The following is a 22,576-nucleotide window of genomic DNA, read 5'->3' on the forward strand; positions in this document are numbered from 1 at the left end:
ACTGTGTCCACTAGGTGGCGCTGTGTGGATGTCCCAAGAGAACTAATGAGTGGCAGAATCCTGAAGGATAGTTATGTATCTCAAAGTGGGTGGCTTTGAGATGGAGACTTGTGTAGGTGTGATCAGCAATATCATTGCTGAGGTGTTGTTTCTAAGTGTAAGGGAGAAGTCTTCAGGTAACTAGAGAGATGGGCGGGTTCTGGTTACCTACAAATCCACCCAGGGGTGTGTCTGAAAACGCTTATAGTAAAAAGCTTTGTGTGTGAAGGACCTGTGATGAGGTCATAGCCATGTGACCCAGTGGGCGTGGCTACGGACCATATAAGGTGGCCAGCGTAGGTCACAAGGTGTGAATGCTGGGACCTAATTGGTCCAGTTTGGAACGTCCCGTGAGGAGAAGGATCTCCTCACTAACAGCCTGTGGAGTGGCTGTGCGTGTGTAATGGCGGCCAGCGTCTGAGAGTCCCTGAGGAGTGAGTGGATGTCTGCAGCCTGGACGAACAGCCATGTGGGAACCCTGACGTGGGTGAGATAAGGATGAGGCTGAATAGCCTGTATAATGAACGCTATCCTTTAATGCTGTTTATATTGCTGTGGTTTATGATGACAAATAAACCTCATGGACTATGTTATGGCTTATGAAAACCCGAGCTGGATCTGATTGTGTGGCTGCCAAGCGAGTGTCCCCCAACCTTGAATGACAGCGCTACCTCACAATATATATATATATGTGTGTGTGCGTGTGTGTACGTGAAAGAGAGAATTACTCTATGAAAAAAATCATGTTAAAATTGCTTTGCAATCGGATCACATTGGTGGATATCACCATATGCAAGTATGTATGCTGTATATTCTGTTTGTGGTTTAATAAACAAATTAAAAAAAAATTGCATGACACTTGAATGACATTTGTCCCACTTTTCTGGTCTGATATTGGACCTTTTTATTATGGTAATGGGTATGAGCCCTTATTCTTTTCCTCTGACTCCTGGATTTGGCTTACAAACACTGATATAAAATGCTGACCAAATACTGAACGTGTGCTTGTGGCCTTAACCAGTAAAAAGGCACAAATACAATATTGAATCGGGCCCATATTTTTAAGAGCGTGTGTCTGACACTGAACAAGAAAGCAATCAAATTAAAATGCATTAAGGCATATTGATATTTTCTCATTAAAAATGCAGTAGAGGCAGGCAAAGGAGGAAACTGACAGTTACGTATGAGCTGGACTTATACACGACTTTATCTTTGCAGTTTTTGCTTTTGCAAACATTTTCCAAACAAGGATTCAAATTCTAAAAACAAGAATATCTATTTCAGATTTGCATCCTTTAGGGATATCAGACGTGTCTTATTGACCATGCACTGGCTCTGATGAGCTGACACTGCTTAGCAATAAAGGGTTAACCTCCCCCTCCTTCTCTCCGCCAGCAGTGCTGGCTATGTGCTGCGTTACCAGCATTAGGATTTTCCCTGTCCTGTAGATTCAGCTCCTCGGTTTATTAATTAGCATGCTTCATTTTGCCATCCCATGTCCTGGATAGCTATAGACATTCTCCTAAATACCCTGCAGGTCTCTTTCTGGCGTCTCTTCTCAGGGTGCAGTCATTTATTATATCAGTAGATGGTTTTAAAACCTGCTAAAAAAAAGGTTTTGCCAGACAATTCCTGTGGGATTTTCCTGGATCATTTATTTGTCTTGTAAGCATTAAGAAACTACCATTAAGCATTAGAGGGAGGTGGCTTCATTTTTTTTTTTTTTCATTTTTGTGTTTCCAAAGCCCGGTCTGCCTTTTACTGTGCTAGAGGCATTTTGAATTGATGCTGAAAATGCTGGAGCCATTGCTTACTATTCCATGGGGCTGTATTATTCGAAAACACAGCATGAATGGATCTATGACTATATACATATATGCATGCCTACGTACTGTGTTTTAGAGGCTGCATTTTTTTCGAAGTCATATTTCGAGCTCTGTTAAATGCTTATGCTGGTGTCTATACTGCTACTGCTGCTGGCTTACAGAGCTCAGACTCTCCTTAGCTCTAGCTGCGGATTGGTCTCTCTCTTAAATTGCTGGCCAAGGGTTGGTTGCAGGGACTGCTGAATAACAGGTGCATTTTGCTGCTTTGTCGCCTTTGAACGAAGCAGCCGAGGAACGCTGGTGCATCTGTTCTGTGGATGGAGAGGGGCAACGGAGATGGGAGGCAGTTCCCGTGTGCCGGAATGTTGCTAATCGGATAGACAAGGGGTGGCTGCACACGGATGCTTGGAAAGAAAAGGAAAAAAAAAGAGAGCTGGTTTATTTCTATGGAAATCTGGTGGAAAAGAGACGGAAACTGAAGGGATGCAAGGATGCATATTGTGCTAAGCCTTGGATGGATGGGATATTTTTAGCTGATTCAGCAGCTGCCTCTGGAATTTTGCTCTCTACAAGAATCTAATGGAGGAATGTTTTCTCTTTATGACCGGTGACATTTGATTGCTGAGAATTTCCCCCCCTTTCCTCGTTGGGAGCCGCACTCATGATCCAGCTTCTTAAGGCTCATGCATTTTGGGGGGTGAAAGGAATATAGGATGAGTGAAGTGGCTGTCTCCACCTCACCACCTGTACGTCCGGCAGCTGCTGAAGAGGCTGCAGGTGGAAACACTACACAAGAAGAGGATGGGGCACCAAACCCTCGGGAGGTGCGGTGTAGTGACTGCATTGTATGGAACAGGCAGCAAACGTGGCTATGTGTAGTGCCTCTCCTAATTGGATTCATTGGCTTGGGTTTGAGTCTGATGCTCCTAAAGTGGATCGTGGTGGGATCTGTAAAGGATTATGTCCCTACTGATTTAATAGATTCTAAGGGTATTGGCCAGGACCCCATTTTCCTTTCAAAACCAAGCTCATTTCCAAAAAGTATGGAGACTACAACTACTACAACCACGACCAGGACTCCGAATCAAATTAGCACTCGTTTAACTACTACTACACGGGCCCCCACTCGCGTCCCAGGAAGCAGAGTACCTTTCTGGGCGAACCCTAGAACCACAACAGTGCGCCATGCAGTCGTCCCTCCTACAATTATCTCCACCACTGTCCCCCCTAGCACGACCACTTTTGCTTCACGCCCACTTCCAGGGACCCCAACCTCTCAGCCAATGCCCATATGGCCCACTGCGGAATATTCTACCTCTTCTTCCAAAATTTATCTTCATGTTTCCACCCAGTCCTGGACACAGTCTCGTTTTCAGGAGTCTACCACTACCACCACCCCGGAAACTACCACTATGAGCAAATATCGTAAGTAGCATATACAAACGAACATTTAAAATCATGTTCAGAGGTCGTTTCATACCGGTTTGAGTGTCGGAAAGGTTCCGTAATATGCAAAAAAGACAAAAAAAAAACTATTAAAAAAAATTGTGAAATATAACATTTCTTAGCACATCCTGTGCCAGAGAGTGGATACCAATGCTATTTAGGAGCCCACTGCACTTGTCATTAGCAGCCAATGAGTTAACCTCCCTTCTTTTTGCTACAATGAAATGACTGCACTGTCACTGCAGATATGCTTAATGTTTTGGTGAAGTTTCAAGATGAAATTACAAGATATTTTGCTATTCAAGTGATGTATGTTCACTCCTGCAGCAATGATAAAAATCCCACCATCCAGCGAGGTGTAAAATCTCTGCAATGGTGAAAAAAAAACAGAAGTGATCACATAATACTGATGGGAAAATGAAACTGGCCCATGCTATCCTATGTTTCCCATCATATTGATAATCCATCTGACCAATTAGCCGAGTTATATCAATAACCAATATTTCCCATAGAATTACATTTATACATGATATTTCGAGCAGATAATATTCTTGTCATGTTATAGCAGCAACATAGGTGCATGAGATGCACAGCAATGGCTATTCGCATGTGTGGTGGTTCCATCTCTCCATTAATTTGCAGATCTTTCTTCAGGTATATATATTTGGTTGATGTTCTTATCATTCTAAACACAGTGGCATTCAGCAAACATTGTATCCAAATCTCAGCATTGTAAGAGTGGATTATGGCTGTACTTCGAAAATGCTTCTAACCTTTAAGACGAGAACCCTGCAACCTATGAAGGTTATTTGGGACAAGGACAATGGAGGAAGTCCTGGAGAAGCCCAATAACCTTTCCGAATAAGTCCAAAATAGGATTTGTTTGCTGATTGTTATTAGAGGGATTTGAGGAACCCTTGATATGCCTTCTAGATGTTTATGACAGTGAAAGCTATTGAGTATCATTTTAGAAACGCTAATCCCAGCTGTGTCTCTTGGATGATAATCTGTGATTATTTTGCTAGAGGATTCAATAATAACATTTATTCATTCCAATGCTTTTTTTTGTTTATTTTTCCTTGATTAAATCCATTTGTTCATAAGCCCCAGGATACATAAACCCATCTGCAGAGAAAATTATACTCAACCGAGAGAGAAGAGGAAAATTGGGAAAAGCTGTTGGTAAATCACCCCAGCAAACAAGGCAATAAGTCCACACCAGTGGCCAGAAAGTGCATTTACTTACAGTCAGCAAAGGCCAAGGGAGGAGGCGTGGGGGGGCAGTGCATCCATCGTGGTAATCAGTTAATGGCAGATAAACTGCAGTATATCTCTCCATGTTGGAAGTTGGATCTGACTTCTATTTTATAATATTGTATGGTATCATTTCATCTCAATGGATTCCTGCCCCTGGGATATATTGGGAATGTGATCACGATATAGGCCATGCCACTTTATATGGGTCACTCTGGTTGTTGCTAATTTCTAAGGATCAGTTATTGCAGTGTATAGCAACTTCCACCCCAGCCTTTGTCTTTGCTAACATTTACTTGGCAGGTAATGCACATATTTTCTCTCTTTTTTTTTCACCGAAAAAAAACATAACGCATGATTTTGGGTTAATGAGCCATACGAAGAGCAGCTGTCGTACTGATTTTTTTTTTCAGCGAGAACAATTAAAGGTGAAATATTTGAACGTCCTGTTAAAACCACATATTGGTAATGGTACAGGAGGACCCTGTGCTTGATCTCTACTTCCCCGAATGGCTGTTGGTAAGAGACAAGGCAGAATCCTGATTAATAAATAATTAATGGATAGATGGCTACACCCTCTGTTGTCAGAAAATAAAATGCAAATGGCAGCACAAAACGACTGCAACAGATTACTTAGTAATCTCATTTTTGGTCTCTGAGCTTTTCAGGAGGCTGCAGAGAGTTGTTAACACAAGATGAATTTTAAGAAGTGCAGAATAGGGCAGACATTGACTGTGGGCAGAGCACTGGTAATTCTGCAAGCCATAGATTAGATAGGATCCAAGGTGGCTTGGGAATGGGCTTGGTTCTCTGTTGAACACCGATGAGGTCTCTTAATTCATTTAACCCTTGTCTTAGGAAGCTAGGACACAAAATATGCTGCTTTTTTGGTTTTGCCTAATTGTCAAGTTGTATCCGGTGGAAATGTCTATACATCTGCATTTTTCCTTTGCTCTGGGGATGCTCATTGCATAGGGTGAAAAGCCTATTATTCCATCCAGCGTACTCCATCAAGTTTGCAGCTTTTCTAAGTCATTGTTGTAGCTGCTGTTAAAATGATAGTTATCATGGATCTTGCTCTGTCGTGTGCATACTGATAAAAATGACCGGTCTGCCGTCCTTCATGTCAAGATCGTCAATGCTCTGGGGTATGAAATAGGCAGGCTGTGCCAGTCATTATGTGGGTTTTTTTTTAATGTAGCTGCAGATCTGAATGTTGGAGACATTTAAACCTACAGACATGATATTATTTAATGGGGATTGGGTTGAATCTGAATATATAGAATAGCATACAGCTAAGCACTGATGAAACCATGTCTGTAGAGCGTATGTTTGAGATTACATAACTGATGCTAATCTGAAATGCAAAACCTAATTCTAGCAAATTTTTGGAATCATTTCATATGTTGATGATAATCAATTGCATCATAGTGGTCTATTTCACATCAGTTCCTAATACCCAATACTTTATATCAAATCTATTATGCACATTTAGGCTTTTTGCATCAACTAATATAATGGCAATATTGCCTAATCCCAAAAAGATGTCTACTGTAGTTATGAGATATGAATTTAGGTATCACAGTTACGAAAATGAAGCATAAGATGCTATATAAAAATAAGAATATATGCATTGCACGAACCACCAGGGGTAGTCATCACTCTTTTCAATTGCCATGTTGCCATAATGTTGTGCTGGCTGCTGGGCCATGAACTGTATTTAGAGAGAAGTAACACTGCCTATGTAGTAAGGCAGAGGATTAGATATAGTTATAATTAGCAATGGGTATGAAGGAATATTGCAGCAAAACAAGTAAGGAGAAGCATCTACAGACAGTGCTGGCTTCTTGCCAAATGCAAAGTAATGTGAAAAAATGTTATTGGACAAACCACTGGTGTTTCTATGGATAATCCTGGTCCTGGCGGGTTTTATTTTATGGAATATACCCTACAGTTAATATGATTCTGTGAATATGTGTCTGGAGGTTACTGAAGCTGAATGGAGCTACATTAGAAGAACCATATCCCACAATGGTTTGTAGTTTTCAATCGTAGTAAAGGACAGAAGGGAAAATTTGACTTCAGCTAAGGAAGAGTCGGTTTATAACATCTGTGGAAAGCAAAAAAAAATCTCACCTGCCATGTTTTGTCGAAGGAAGAGAAGTTGAAGACGAAGCCTAAGGGGAAAGAGGAAAACATCATATCTAAAAGACGTTAAGGGACGAGCAAAGTCAAAAAAGTCAGATCTGAATCTTGTTTTTATGTGTTACTGATAGAGTTTCCTGGAGATGATAGGCACATTTGTTATGGAAATGTTCTGGGTATATCATTACTAGAATTTATCTTGCACTATATATGTACACTAGCATTGAATTATGCAAGTTACCATATTAGAGTGCCACGCCAGTGAATTTTTATTTCAACGCTGGAGTGGTACTACTAATGTAAGTTCACCGACCCTAGTATTGCACATAGCATCCACTGTCTTCACCTCTTCCCGCTGCCACTCCAGTCAATTCACCATTTTGTTACCGAAACTTCCGAGTGACCGGAAATCAGAGGTAATGTGCACGAACATTCATGTAAGTATATGAGAGGCCTTGCTCTGGTTCTCATAGACTTACATTGAGTACTGAAAACTGGCTTGCCAAGCAAACACTTGGGAAATTCATCAGGTCAAAACCTACAGATGACAACCGCAGAGGCACCAATAACAGATGAAGATAGCACGTGGAATGTATAATACTTGGGGCAGGAAACTTGGAATACCACTTCAGCAGTATAATACAAGAAAAATGCTCTTGTGATGCTTTAACCTAAATGATTAATGGTGATGCACTTGCATACTGGATTCAATAGATTGTTGTGTGATAAATAATACACAGCTAAGTAGCCATTAAAAAAAAAAGGACAGTTAGAGTGATCAATGAGTGGAACAGGCTGCCACAAGAGGTGGTGAGTTCTCCTTCAATAGAAGTCTTCAAACAGAGGCTGGACAGACATTTGTCTGGGATGATTTAACGAATCCTGCTTTGAGCAGGGGAGGGGGTTGGACCAGATGGCACAGATGGCCCAGGAGGTCCCTTCCAACTCTACAATTCTATGATTCTATGATTCTAGGACCATCATGTTTAATTTTTCTTGATCAGAGGTACATTCTATTGCTAGATCATTTACAGTTGTGGCCAAAAGTATTGACACTCCTGCAATTCTGTCAGATAATACTCAGTTTCTTCCTGAAAATGATTGCAAACACAAATTCTTTGTATTATTATCTTCATTTAATTTGTCTTAAATGAAAAAACACAAAAAGAATTGTCCTAAAGCCAAATTGGATATAATTCCACACCAAACATAAAAAAGAGGGTGGACAAAAGTATTGGCACTGTTCGAAAAATCATGTGATGCTTCTCTAATTTATGTAATTAACAGCACCTGTAACTTACCTGTGGCACCTAACAGGTGTTGGCAATAACTAAATCACACTTGCAACTAGTTGACATGGATTAAAGTTGACTCAACCTCTGTCCTGTGTCCTTGTGTGTACCACATTGAGCATGGAGAAAAGAAAGAAGACCAAAGAACTGTCTGAGGACTTGAGAAATCAAATTGTGTGGAAGCATGATCAATCTCAAGGCTACAAGTCCATCTCCAAAGACCAGAATGTTCCTGTGTCTACCGTGCGCAGTGTCACCAAGAAGTTTAAAGCGTTGGCACTGTGGCTAACCTCTCTAGATGTGGACGGAAAAGAAAAATTGACAAGAGATTTCAACGCAAGATTATGTGGATGTTGGATAAAGAACCTCGACTAACATCCAAACAAGTTCAAGCTGCCTTGCAGGCCGAGGGTACAACAGTGTCAACCCGCACTATCCGTCGGCGTCTGAATGAAAAGGGACTGTATGGTAGGAGACCAAGGAAGACCCCACTTCTAACCCCGAGACATAAAAAGCCAGGCTGGAGTTTGCCAAAACTTACCTGAAAAAGCCTAAAACGTTGTGGAAGAATGTTCTCTGGTCAGATGAGACAAAAGTAGAGCTTTTTGGGCAAAGGCATCAACATAGAGTTTACAGGAGAAAAAAAGAGGCATTCAAAGAAAAAAACACGGTCCCTACAGTCAAACATGGCGGAGGTTCCCTGATGTTTTGGGGTTGCTTTGCTGCCTCTGGCACTGGACTGCTTGACTGTATGCATGGCATTATGAAGTCTGAAGACTACCAACAAATTTTGCAGCATAATGTAGGGCCCAGTGTGAGAAAGCTGGGTCTCCCTCAGAGGTTATGGGTCTTCCAGCAGGACAATGACCCTAAACACACTTCAAAAAGCACTAGAAAATGGTTTGAGAGAAAGCACTGGAGACTTCTAAGGTGGCCAGCAATGAGTCCAGACCTGAATCCCATAGAGCACCTGTGGAGAGATCTAAAAATGGCAGTTTGGAGAAGGCACCCTTCAAATATCAGGGACCTGGAGAAGTTTGCCAAAGAAGAATGGTCTAAAATTATAGCAGAACATTGCAAGAAACTCATTGATGGTTACCGGAAGTGGTTGGTCGCAGTTATTTTGGCTAAAGGTTGTGCAACCAAGTATTAGGCTGAGGGTGCCAATACTTTTGTCTGGCCCAGTTTTGGAGTTTTGTGAGAAATGATCAATGTTTTGCTTCATTCTCTTTTGTGTTTTTTCATTTACGACAAATTAAATGAACATAATAATACCAAAGAATTTGTGATTGCAATCATTTTCAGGAAGAAACTGAGTATTATCTGACAGAATTGCAGGGGTGTCAATACTTTTGGCCACAACTGTATAACCCACATACTAATTTGTTGTGAGAAAAATAATCTAGTCCTTATTTAAATATTGTATCTGCCATTACTACCTCCCATAATCTGACCACTCAAACTAGAGGTTCCTTTCCTATTTAGACATTGGAATTGTCTTTCCTCCACATGTAATTATACTCCCTTGTCCTTGGTACGGTCTTTGGGAGGAATAAATCGTGTGCCAGTCCTGTGTATTGACCATACCTGTATTTATAGATATAAATTGAGATCTATTCTGAGATGTCTTTTCTCTAAGCTAAATAAACCCAACTTTTCCAACCTCTCATCATATGGGAGGCCTTCCATCCACATTAATAATCTAGATGACACTTTTGAACCAACTCTTTCAATAACCTTTTTAAAATGTTATGCCAAAAACTGTATCCCATATTCTAGATGTGGCCTCATAAGTGATTTACAGAGGAGTAATAATACACAGTATTTAATCCCTCTTTTTTTACACCCTGAAATCATATTTGCTTTTGCAGCTGTTGCCTGACACTGAGTACTGTTCCTCAGTTAACTAAATTTTTTCATATCAACAATTTTAAAACTAAAGAGCCACAAATTGCAGTAGAGGTCAGAGTAATAGCGGTTATGCGAATATACCTTCATTGCTAAACATGGTTATCAAGTTTTTATTAGTAGTAGTGTTAGTAATAGTTAAAATGTTAATATTCTTTCACTGACTTGTTGATTTTGATATCATGATTTATTGAAGGCAATTGTCTACCTCTCCCTGATTTCAGTAGAGTGATACCTTTCAACATAAAGGGCGGTATGACTTATGCGCTGCTGAGAAGAAAAATCCTTAAAATCAAATCATTTATTGGAACAGGTTACAAGTCAACTCGTTTTGGGTTCACGCAGGGCCCCTTCATCGGGAGTAATGACTGTGTGACCCCGAAAAGCATTGACTTGTAACCTGTTCCAATAAATGATTTGATTTTAAGCATTTTTCATCTCAGCAGTGCATAAGTGATACCACCCTTCATTTTCCATTGTACCAGTGAACGTCCCCACGACCGGTATCTGAGCAGCAGCTGTCACATATTGTTCATGTGTTGCTATTAAGCAACTTGGCAAGGTGAGTGTATGTCACTTTTTATGACACTTCATTGTCATTGGATAAGACCCTATTGTAATTTATTCATGTCTTAACCTTTCAACATAAATACATTGCAAGCTAAGCCTTTATGTTTTACAGAAAAAATTTCTCTACCCACATACTGGCATTTGTGGCATTTATTGACATCTTTTAATTATTCTGCTTTCAATTTGCAACCATCAATTTTTCAGTGGGGCCAAGAAAAGTGGGCTTTATACAACGTTATATAAGCTTCCACTTATTAAATGTGATGAAACCATGTCTATTACCTTCAAAATGTTACTGACCAATCCATGAATGCAGGAAAGTATCAAGAGCCATGAGCAAGCCTTTACATTGAGTGGCTACACACAGATTTTGGACCCACTGAGTTGCCTAACAGAAGCATTGATGGCTAATGGGTAGAGTCTTTGTGTCATGATCCAGACTGGGTTTTGAGTCCTGTCTTTCCATGCTCCCGGTATGGTCAATTCAGGGGTTAACCTTTCTCAGCCTCAGTCTGGTTTCAGGTTTGCTATTTCGCTCCGCTGCATCCTACAGGCGGTGTCAGCTATAGTTCTGCCTTCGGCTTGTGTATCTGACTCTGGTATAACCTGATTTGTCCTGAAGTCATCTCTGATTAGCCCCATGTCTCTTTATTCCCTGTCTGTCCTGACTCAGTGTTTCCCTGTAAGTTTTTTGACTCCCTGGTTTTGACTTGGCTTGCTTTCGGCCCTGCGTCTGTCTTTTGTCTTTGTCTTATCCGCTTCCGACTGTTGCTGATCCCCTGGCTTGTTTCTGACCACATGTACTGCTGTGACCTCTGGTACTTCTACTCCTGACTGTTTGTGACTCAGCTTGTCTGACCACTCTTTCGCCACCTGATGGTGCTTGCTCTGCTCAGTGTTGCTATACTTTTGTGTGCAACCTCTCTTCTCTCACCAGCACCCCCTGTGTGCTCTTACACCTTACATCGAATACTCCACTACCCCAATACAAATGCAGAGCTGGCTCGGCCGAGGAATGATGTGACATTATGTAGTAGAGCACAGTGGGGTAACTGCCTAACACTTTTAGTGTCATCAGAAAAACAAAGAGATCAGACATTGTAATCCAACATGACCGATCCTGAAGACAGGACCTAAATGACTGAAACTTTTTTCACCTCTTGGAGGGCGTATGAAGAGAAATATCAGGCAAAGATAATCCCCAAGTTGCTTCCCTAGAGTATTTTCTATTACTATCAGCAATCTCTATTTGTGATTGTGATACTGGAAATAACAGAAGAGAACTTTTATGAAACAAGACCGGGGCTGAACGAGTATTTGAAGTAGATGGTAACAGGCATGACTCAAGACTATTAGTGATCAAATGGCATAGTCAGGAAAACCATGTTCACAAATTCACAGGAACCTTGTTGTTCAGGCAGAAATGGGATGTCAGCGGCAGGTTTAATTAATCAGAGCTGGTAAGCTATAGGGGGAGGAGAATGGTGGGAGTAGAGAGGGATAATACATGCAGTGGCCAGTTAAGCAGCTGGCATGCTGTTAAAACTGAAGATCACAGTGGAAGCCAGTAATAAAATGCAATGTCAAATATTGGTACCCAGCGAAACGATACCTCCTCTCTATTGCAGCAATTGATGTACAATGATCTATGAATAGAAATGTGCCATGCAGTTCTAAGATTTTGCATATAAATCCCTTAATGTCGGTGCATAGAGCTGACCACACAGTCTGTGCAAACCAGCTTGTGACTTGTGGTGATTTAGTAGCATATTCATTTTACGACGGGGATCCGCAGAAGACGCAATTATCTGATGTACACGATACACAACACTCGCCCGGGATGTGAATTGCATCCAGCACATGCAGATTGGAAGCGCTGGAGAAATTCATCTGCAGAGCTTTGTATTTTAATCAGGAGAGTTAAATAAAGTACGATCATTCTAGCAATATGGAAATGTGATAAAACTGCAGATAGCGATGATTATACTTAGAAAACTGAGCGGCAACGTCTTGGAGGCTGAATATTTTCTGGATAGGTGTAATGTGAAATGTAAGATGTGCTGTGAGATGAATGAGAAGTGTTATCTCTTTCGCTCCTGCTTTGCTGAGCAGAGATCTCTGCGTATCTCTGAAGGACACGCCTCGAGTGCGGTGCAGACGGGGAACGTTGTGCGAATAAATATGACAGAAATCTAGCCATGATATCTTGTATGCAGATAAAACCTTATCTACACATCCGGAGACAAGGGAGCTAGTCTTGATGAAATCTGGAGGAAGATTTATGGAAGATTTTGTCTCTGGTTATGATCATCTTGTCTGTACATTTTACAAGCAGGCCTGGTATACTTGTAGACATGCTGAAAAACCCTATGATTGCCAGTAAAAATCACACTAGCCACTGGTGCAAGAAATGACTTTTAGAAAAGAGGCAGTGATTAAACGGGGCATTGATCAGTCCTGCTTTTTCTTTGGTTTCCATTATTACTGAGCTTGTGCTTTTTTCAGATGTAACAATTTTTTTCTAGACAGCAATGTCCTCGCATTAAAGTGTCTCTGTGTAAACATGGAGCCAAGGCTATTGTATAAAGAAGAAGTCCCAATAGCATTTTTTTCCTAAATCTTCCTAATATTTATAAGATATTTACTGATTGCCATATTCCCTGGTTTGTAAAGCCGTGCCAGTTTTTTCCTGGGTCACAAGAGCTTCTATTCTCTGCTGGCTGACACGGGGATCATTATGGGGGGACAAGCTTCGTACTTCAATGTAAGTCTTAGGCTGTGTGCACACGCTGCGGATGGTGGTGCGGATTCATCCGCGCGGATTTTGTAAAATCCGCAGGTCAAAAGACCTGCGGTTTTACCTGCGGATTGCTCTGCGGTTTTGCCCTGCGGTTTTTCATCTCCTCAATGGAGAAGATGGCAAACCGCAGCAGAATCCGCAGAAAGAATTGACATGTCAATTCTTTCTGCGGATTGAAAATCGCAGATAATCCGCACGGAAAATTCTGCACCGTCTGCACTGCGGTTTTTGATTCCCATAGGGAATCATGGTACTGTACACCACAGCAAAATCCGCAGCGTGTACACACAGCCTAAAGAACCACCCAATATAGTTCTATAGATCTGCATTGTGAAAGCAACTTCTGGTCCACACACAAACCCGTGTGTAGTCCAGGTTGTCTTATTTGAAGTCATGTGAAGTATCCATATCGGCACTGGAAACAAGTGAAGATGCCGATCGGTAAATATATTAATATATTTGCTTTACATATCATGCACAATTAGAACAATTCATGGGAAAAGAAATACTGGGACATATTGAAGTAATATATTATGAAGTTGCTGATCTGTAGAGTGGATGTTAGCATTTCATAGTACTGACCTGGGCTGCTGTAATTACGTCCCAGACTAACCAGGCAACTGATGCATTTAATCACTGGCTTTAGGGGAATACAGTGAGTGCAACAGTATAGCACCCCTGTCAGTAGCAACAATACCAAATATGTATATTTAAAAAAAAAGTTTTATTTTCAATGGGAAAAAGGGGGTGATTTTCAATTTTTTTTTCATGTGTTGAAACACTGCTATGTATAGCAGAAATGACAATCTCCTTTGCATGTTGACCACAAGCCTGTAGTCATAGGAGTATCATAATGACAGGCACAGGGGGTCTTTACTAGACCCCCAGTTGTCATGACAACCAATCGATGCCACTCGATCATGTGACAGGGGCACCAATGTGTGGGAATTGTGAGCACTTCCGGCTGTCATTTGTTAAATCCTGCTGTCAGAGATTGACAGCAGGATTTAACTGGTGTACACCTGCAAGTGGAGCACTAATCCATTTGCAGCACCCACGGCTGTAAAAGGCACATGGCAGAGAAAGATACAAGCTCATTGACAGATCTCACATTAAAGTGAGGAACGCAACATGTTACGGAAACATACGTCATATTTCGTGAAGTGGTCAAGGGAAGTCATGGAATTAATGTGTTCCTTCATTCTGCAGATTCACAGTACCCCTTGTCAATTAAACAGAGTTTGCTTACCGCTATGATACATTGACTTAGAAAATGTATTTGGGCTGAAACTGCATATGTAGTTTTGGATGCAGCCTTTTGAGGCAAAGTCATAAGTGTAAAAGTAGTTCTTACTTTTTTCTTACTCTCTTCCTTTCTCTTCAATCTCAGACAGTGGGATTTAACAAACGACAGACGGAAGCGTGTCACAAATCCCACCCATTGGTGCCCCTGTCACATGATTGGGTGGCATCGATTGGTTGTCATGACAACTGGGGGTCTAGTAAAGACCCCCTGTGCCTGTCATTATGATATTCCTGTGAATACAGGCTCGTGGCCAACATGTATAGGAATTGTCATTTCTGCTACACATAGCAGTGTTTCAACACATGAACAAATATTAGAAAATCACCCTCTTTTTCCCGATTGAAAATAAAACATTTTTTTTCTAAAAAATACACATACTTGATATCGTTGATGCTGACAGGGGTGCTATATTGTTGCACTCACTGTATTCAGCTTCCTATGACCTACATGCCCATATAGATGGCTTAGGAGGGTGGATCCTAGTGACAGGATTACTAGAGAACACAATATGATATCACTATGACTAAACTATGTGAAATTCTACCGTTACTGCAGATGAAATATAGTCAACATAATCACCCATTGATGAACTAGCCAAAGGGAAGGACATTATTGCTATACCCCAGGTATAAATCTGTTACAATCATTGTATAGACGACTGTTGGAGATAACTTTTGGAGGGTTTGGAATCAGATGTGCAATATTAAAGGTATAGAGTTTGTAAAAAGGATAAATGAGCCCAAAAAAATAAACTAGTTACTATCCTTAGGATTTTCCACATGCTGTACCTGTTTTCTTTGCACAACATCTCTGTTTAAAGACCAGCCCACAAAGAAATACAACATGGCGAGATGGTCCGACAACCACACTATCAGCCCTGTGTGAACATGTACCATATTATCATGGCTCTGTCATCTATAGATAGTAAATTACCAGCTGCCGAACATCAAAACAATCATGCCAGCCAATCTATCAGCCAGTAACAAAGCACATTATTTACACACAAGTGAACATCGAGGGAGGCATTAAAATAATACAAAGCTTTACAAGGAGTCTGGAAGAAGATTCATGTCTTATCCACCCCAGTACCAGATTTGAAGAACCTGAAGAATAAAAATTGCTATGAATGTGGAGTTTAATGTGGAGACCAGCAGAGAGGCTTCATTTTAGATGGAAGCAAGGTTGTTATCCTCACAGCAGTATTTGAGGAGATTAAAGGTTAGAAAGCTGTGATGCAGGAAGGCTGTTATATGGTGGGTCGCCATAGAGAATCCTGTATCTGGAATATTAGTAAGTACAGTATTAACACTATACCAGCATGCTGGCAGAATGGGGGTGAGATTGCTGTGTATCACTGTGTATCACTGTTTCAGATATTTAATACTTAAGATGATTCAGTATCTCAGCTATGAACCCTATTTGTATCTTTACGGAATTGTAACTCAAGTCACAACAGGTAACATAAGGTTAAGCAGCACAAAGCACTAGCTTTTCAGCTGGATTCTTGTTACTTAAGGTCTTGTATACATTGGAAGCAGCAGAGTTTGTGTTTTAATTGTTAGTCTAGAGACCATTCTTGGATAGGAGTGTTAATGCGGTTGAAAACAGTACATCTAGTTAAACTGATGGATGGGAAAGGGATTAACAATAAGTCCTCAAATTTTTTTCCATTGGTTCTCCAGTCCAACATTGAGTAATTCAGTTTCAATGGATTGAAATATAGCAGGAGCCTTATTCCTGAGTGACCTGCAGGTCACATCATAACGTCAGTCCGCTTTCAACACATCTGACATTCACAGCCTGTGTGCGGACCATGATGTCCAAATGAACTGTGGATCTCCTGACAAGAACCCATCAGCTTCATTTATGTCTAAGAGTTTGGATCATGCAGCCCTAGCCGGTCTGGACATCACGGTCCCTACATGGTCCATGAATGATGAATGTGTGAAACCAGCCTAGCAGAGCTGTGTAAGGCCACATGGTCAGGTAAAATTGATGACATCATGCAAAAAATAATAACCATAAGCCGTGATGACATTGATCACCATATAGACAACACAAGAAAAAGTACTACTGGAGGGAATGCACACCACAATGATATATACAGTATAAAAAGCAAAACTTTATTAACAAAGACAATTTAAAACCAAAGCAGTGTTCCCCCCATGCATGATATAATAATCACAGGCAATAAATGCAATAAACAAAGGGCCCCTGGACCCTGGATTGCAACATGCAATTGTCAAAAATAGAGGGATGGTAATAAATCCTGAGTATGGGTGACAAGCAATGAAAATGTACAATCACAATCTATAATTGAAACTGACCCAAAAATGTCCTGCAACCAAAATGCCAAAAAATGTAGACACAATAAAGTCCCTCTAAGTGTACAGTAAGTGCCACTTAAATAGTGGTCATACTCAAACAGCTCCCATGGCTGCACATGAATGGGTTAATGCTAAAATTAAGTAAACAATGTTGTCACTTAGGAAGGACGAGAATAACTCAATGGTGCAAAGAACGGGATCAAACCTGGAGATCAACACCATTAAAACAGAACAGCCATGTAGAAATACCAAAATGAGCACTGCAATCTACCCAGCACTGCAGGAGCAGGAGAGCAAGGAGGGACAACAGGCAATAAAATCATCATGGGCACATGGGTGCCGCTGGAAAAAGGATCAAGGAGCCAGGGGGGAAGAGAGAGCCATGGGGGGAACACTGCTTTGGTTTTAAGTATGTTTGAAACTGTCATTGTTAATAAGGTTTTGCCTTTTTATATATAACATTGTGATGTGCATTCCCGACAGTGGTAGGTTTTCTTGTGTTGTCCATTTTGCCTGCCACTGTCATTGCACCCGCTTATAAATAGACCAACCCTCATTAGTAGTGCGCCTAAGCTCCACTAGTGTTCATTGATCACCATATAAGCTACTTTGAGCAGAGTAAGAGTAGACGCTTGCACTGTTAGAATAGAGGTTGAAAAGTCTAACTTTTGGAAACCATACTCCTATCGTTTTGGACTTTTGAATTTAATGTGCTAGTCATTTTCCATTTTTCTGCAGAGTCTATGGAAGTAGGAATGACCAGTTATGGACATAAGCTTCAGTAAGAGCCGTGTTACCACAACCCCAACTGATGACTGTTTCCAATACTAAGTTCTCACAGTCCTCTAAAATTATGTAGCTAATGCATTCTCTATAATTGATTTTTAAATTTACATTGCTGGAGGCAAGAATGTATACATAAATGAAACTCATCATGCTGTTGAATAGAACAGAAAATGTTCCATGCTGATATGCTTCAGGTAAGAATGGTAACAAACACTGCAAAGAAGAAAAGAGATTTCTATTGTGCTGCATGGAGCAGTTCCATTCTCAATGCTGTGTAATCATTTCTGATGGGCTCTCCTGAAAGAGAATGAAATACAGCATAAATAAATATTAATGGCTAATGAGCTAAAGTGCTGATGATGGACATTGCATTGGTAGAAAGTGTGTTATTGTATCAGCCGCTGATGATGACTGCGCATTGCTGAGCGTTCATCTTCCTGGACTGTTTTATGGTTATTGATTGCTCAGAGCAAATTATGAAAATCTATAGGAATTGGCAGATGGGTTACAGTGAAAGCACTATTCTACTTTTTAAGAGGATATTCCTGAGTAAACTACAATGATGGTTTTTTTTATTTAGTAACATTTTAATTCCAGTCTAAAGGTCCCGTTACACACAGCGACGCTCCAGCAATCCCTACAATGATACAACCTGGTAAGGATCGCTGTTGCATTGCTACATGGTCGCTAGTAAGCTGTCAAACAGGCAGATCTACTCAACGACACAGCAACGATACGGAGATCCATATAATGACCTCGGCGGTTGTTGGGACCTTGTCACACAGCAGCTATTCTGATGACTCACGCCTGCGTCCATGAGTTCAGAGTCACCAACGAGGTCGCTCGTCGTTGTTATGGCATCAAACACAGTGATGCATGCTGGCCAGCGGGACACCAACGATCAAAAAATGGCCTAGGACATTCAAGCACGATCAGCGATATCCAGCTGGCGAGGTCGCTGTTGCATCACAAAACCTGTGACGTTTAAGCGATCTTGCTAACGATCTCGCTATGTGGGAAGTACCCTTAACATCTATACTTATCTCGTATACTAATCAAGATTATAACTTCTCTTTTCTTTATCTAGGTCCAACACCTAGTGTGTAATCCCTCAAAACATCCCCTTCCTAAGGTCCATGTTTTAAACTCCAGCATTTTGTAAAAGGGGTTTGAAATACTTCTCATAATTATCTGTGCTGGAGTGGTGCCACTAACCTAAGTTTTCTGCTTCTAGTGCTATACTGTACTCGCTAGTCAACATTTTCATCTGTTATCAGAGCGGCTTCGCTTAATCTCTAGCAACTTGTGACTTGTTGGCTCACTTCTGCTCCATGTAAGTTTATAAGAACCAGAATTATGCTCTCATAGATTTACTTTTACCACTGACTTTTGGTCAGTCAGCAGCTGCAAACACAAGATGGCGGCACTGGAATGTAACAGCTTAAGATAACAGATTGTAAGTATAATTCTAGGGTCATGGAACTTACTTTAATGGCACCACTCCAGCAGTGAGAAAAAAATGCTTGAGTAGTGCTTTAGCAGGTACTCCACTGATAATGACCATGTGGTTAGTGCTAATGTGCCCAAAAGACCAAGAACAGAAAATTATATGTACTTGTTTAGACAAGAATACAATATGGATGCATGCTGTCCGAGTAAATGTCTGACCAATATAGCTCAATAGGACTATTTAGACCCAATCCCTGGGAAAAAATTGTAGCATGCATTTACGAGTCTCAAATATGACTCACGGATTCCAGTCTTTGAGTGTGCAAAAAATCAGATTCCATACAGAGCATCAGCATCCCATACCATCCAGCTTTTGACTATACATTTCCACAAATAACATAGGAAACTGTATTTGGACATCAAACGGATGTCACCTAGGCATAAAAATGAGCATACGGATATCAATAGACTTGAAAAATGGATGAAAATTATCTGTTTTCTGGTTGAAACTTGGGCAGTTTTTATACTCTCATTTAACACTGTACTAAGGAGAATACACTACTGAAACAAGTGTTATAGCTGTATAGATATTAGAAAAAAGAATATTAGTAGTGAGAAATAAAATCTTACAGCTATATGCAGACTATCCTGAGAGTCTGTATGCTCAAATAAAATGCCATGTCCTCAATCCACTTTCAAGCAAATTTGAATGTGGTCTTAAATTTGATTTCTCAGAGCTGGCATAGTGGATTACTACAACACGGATACCACTGTTATTGTTGTACTAGGACCTATGTTGACCTCTAAATGAATTGACTTTGCAAACTTGTTCAAATAAAGCTTTCAAGGATATCATCTGTTCGTCAAATTTTATCACCAGTGCATCCAATGACCAACCGGATATTTATTCTCCCTAAGTACTTTGGACTCATGCCATGCAGCAGCTGATATATGCAATTTTTATATGCTGTTTAGATGCAACCTTACCAGGTGAGCAGATCACGTCGCTGTTTTTCCATATGTTTTGCAGTTAAAACCCTATTTGGCACTCTTCTTCCTCCCAGTTTCTATATTTACTTGTTTTGTCCCATTGTGTCTACATTTGTCTCATTGGTGCTCCAGTGTGTTCACCCTTTTTGGGGTACATGCATCTTCTGTTTCTGAGTCTCAGCAGACCACCATGTGGTATTACTTATTGCCCTAAAACAGAGTTTCCTAGCTAACAGTTCTGGCAGGTCACAGGAAGTCTGGAGCAAGTGAGGGCACAACAACGGGTGATGCACCATTAATTTTCCGAAAGGAATGGACCAGTATAGGAGGACCTAAAGGCTGAATTATTCAGAAGAGAGTGCAATAGAGATCACGTGTAGTGCCACAAAGACCTGCTGCATCTAATATAGAGCCACATATGTAAATGAGCCTGTAGGTAGGCTGAGACAAGTGACTAATGGAAATGGTCAGTTAACACCAATTGAGGCCAAAACATGTACCTGAGTAGGAATTAGGAGTTACCATCGTGCTTGATGGACAGTCAATATCGTCATTGAAAATTACTTCTATTCTGTCTCTTTTGCCATTAGAGTTGAACAGACCTTTAAAGCAAAGGTTACCACATTACTAAGGATTTGGGCTAAATCTCATTATTGTCCTATAATTGTGATTTTGATTTGAAATGCACACTGGTAGGTGAGGAAGGTTAGGCTCTGTTATAAAAGGTGGTGTAGTAGACTAAAGGACACACAGGCACTGAACAATTTTCCTACTTCCCAATTAACCCCTTGTTTGGCTCAGGGGTGAGACAGGCCATGATAGAGGATAGCCTCTTAAGAACACTTAGCTGCACATTAGGACAGGCTGAGAATCAACAGTTACTTTGGTAAAAGCTGACCTGTTAAGAGCTTCTGCATAGTGAGATCTCCTACCCGGGTATAAGGACCACCCAAATAATGTATGCCACATATTACTAAACAACTTGCGCAGCTGCAATGTCTGAGCCGTTCTAGATAGCCCTTCTTACAATGTCTATGATACACAGCTGCATTCTCAATCTCTGCCATTTAACCCAATAAAGACTTTGATGAAAACTAAACATAGCGTTAGAGGTAACTGACCTAGGAGCATTCTGAGATCCAATTAGCATCAGTAAAGTATAATATAATGAGCATCAATGTCATACAATATATGAGCAGATAGCCCAGGATTGGCTCATTCTCAGATATATCATAAGAACTGCATATGTACTACAAAATAATGTATGACACATAGCAGTACATGGAGCCGCACGCTCCGATCCGAGTGCCGGCGGCAGTGCCGTGTATTAACATGGGACACTCGGCCGTATTCATCGCATGTGTGATCCCGGCCTTATAGAAATGATTTTATACATACAGTAGTCTATTTGCCTTTGATAAATGGCACAGAGATTCCCTGTATTTATTATGGAAATGTCATGTCTTACCAATGACTTGATAATTCTGCATATTTGAAGCTGAGCAAACATCTTTAGAACTGTCCTTCATCAAATGCTCTTCCACTTCAATATGTAATTTGTGAAACAAATTGTGTGCCACTATGATGTTTACATTATCAAACGTACTCAAGGCCCCGAGAACATGGCATAATACACGCTTGATTTCTTCATCCCCTATGTCTGGAAAATGGATAGAAGGTGAAACACATTTTGACAACAGAAATATTCATGATCAGTCATTTGCTCGGAATGTATTCTCTTTTACAATATCTCCATTTAATTGGAGTTGTCAGGCCATGTCTTTGTTACACCTTAGTTTATTAACACACATTTAATAGTTTTCTTCCTTGTTGAAATAAATTTGCATGTTATAAATGCATATGTAATATAAGGCTGTCAACATGCAAAATATGCAAAGTGAATATGTTTTAATTTATGCTAATTTATCACTATTGTTATATTCATTTACCAAAACTGCAAGATCACGGTAAATATTTCAGCATCAATTACTGGCAGTGGGACATCACCATGTTTCTACACATAGGCTTGTGTCTAAAGGTCCCGTCACACATAGTGATCTCGCTAGCGAGATCGCTGCTGAGTCACAAGTTTTGTGACACAACAGCGGTCTCACCAGTGAGATCGCTGTGTGTGACAGCGATCAGGGACCGGCCCCCCTGCCGGTATCGCTGATCGCTATAGGAAAGCCCAGGACTTTTCTTTGGTCGCTGGTCTCCCGCTGGCCAGCACGCATCGCTGCATGTGACAGGCGGGAGACCAGCGATCAGCTGGTAACTAACGTACACATTGGGTATCCAAGGGACGTGCGTCCCTTAGAAACCCGATGTGTATGTTAGCTACCAGCGCGCTGATGCAGGCTGGAGGTGCGTCCCTTGGATACCCGATGTGTACGTTAGTTACCAGCTTCCTGCATCAGCGCGCTGGTAGCTAACATACA

At 40.8% G+C, this 22,576-nt stretch overlaps 1 protein-coding gene across 2 annotated transcripts in view; it reads left to right on the forward strand.

Moving 5' to 3' along the window:
* The first annotated feature begins 1,778 nt into the window (after positions 1–1,778).
* Positions 1,779–22,576, forward strand: part of NRG3 (neuregulin 3) — a 1,501,599-nt gene continuing 1,480,801 nt past the window's right edge. For both annotated transcript variants that reach the window (XM_073574817.1, XM_073574818.1), the window contains exon 1: positions 1,779–3,290. In XM_073574817.1, the coding sequence (XP_073430918.1) occupies positions 2,579–3,290 (712 nt within the window). In that variant the 5' untranslated portion in view covers positions 1,779–2,578. The remainder of the gene's footprint in view (positions 3,291–22,576) is intronic.

This window comes from Dendrobates tinctorius, unplaced genomic scaffold (genome assembly GCF_039654945.1).
Source record: "Dendrobates tinctorius isolate UK_male_01 unplaced genomic scaffold, ASM3965494v1 ptg000040l, whole genome shotgun sequence".
NCBI classification, from domain to species: Eukaryota; Metazoa; Chordata; class Amphibia; order Anura; family Dendrobatidae; genus Dendrobates; species Dendrobates tinctorius.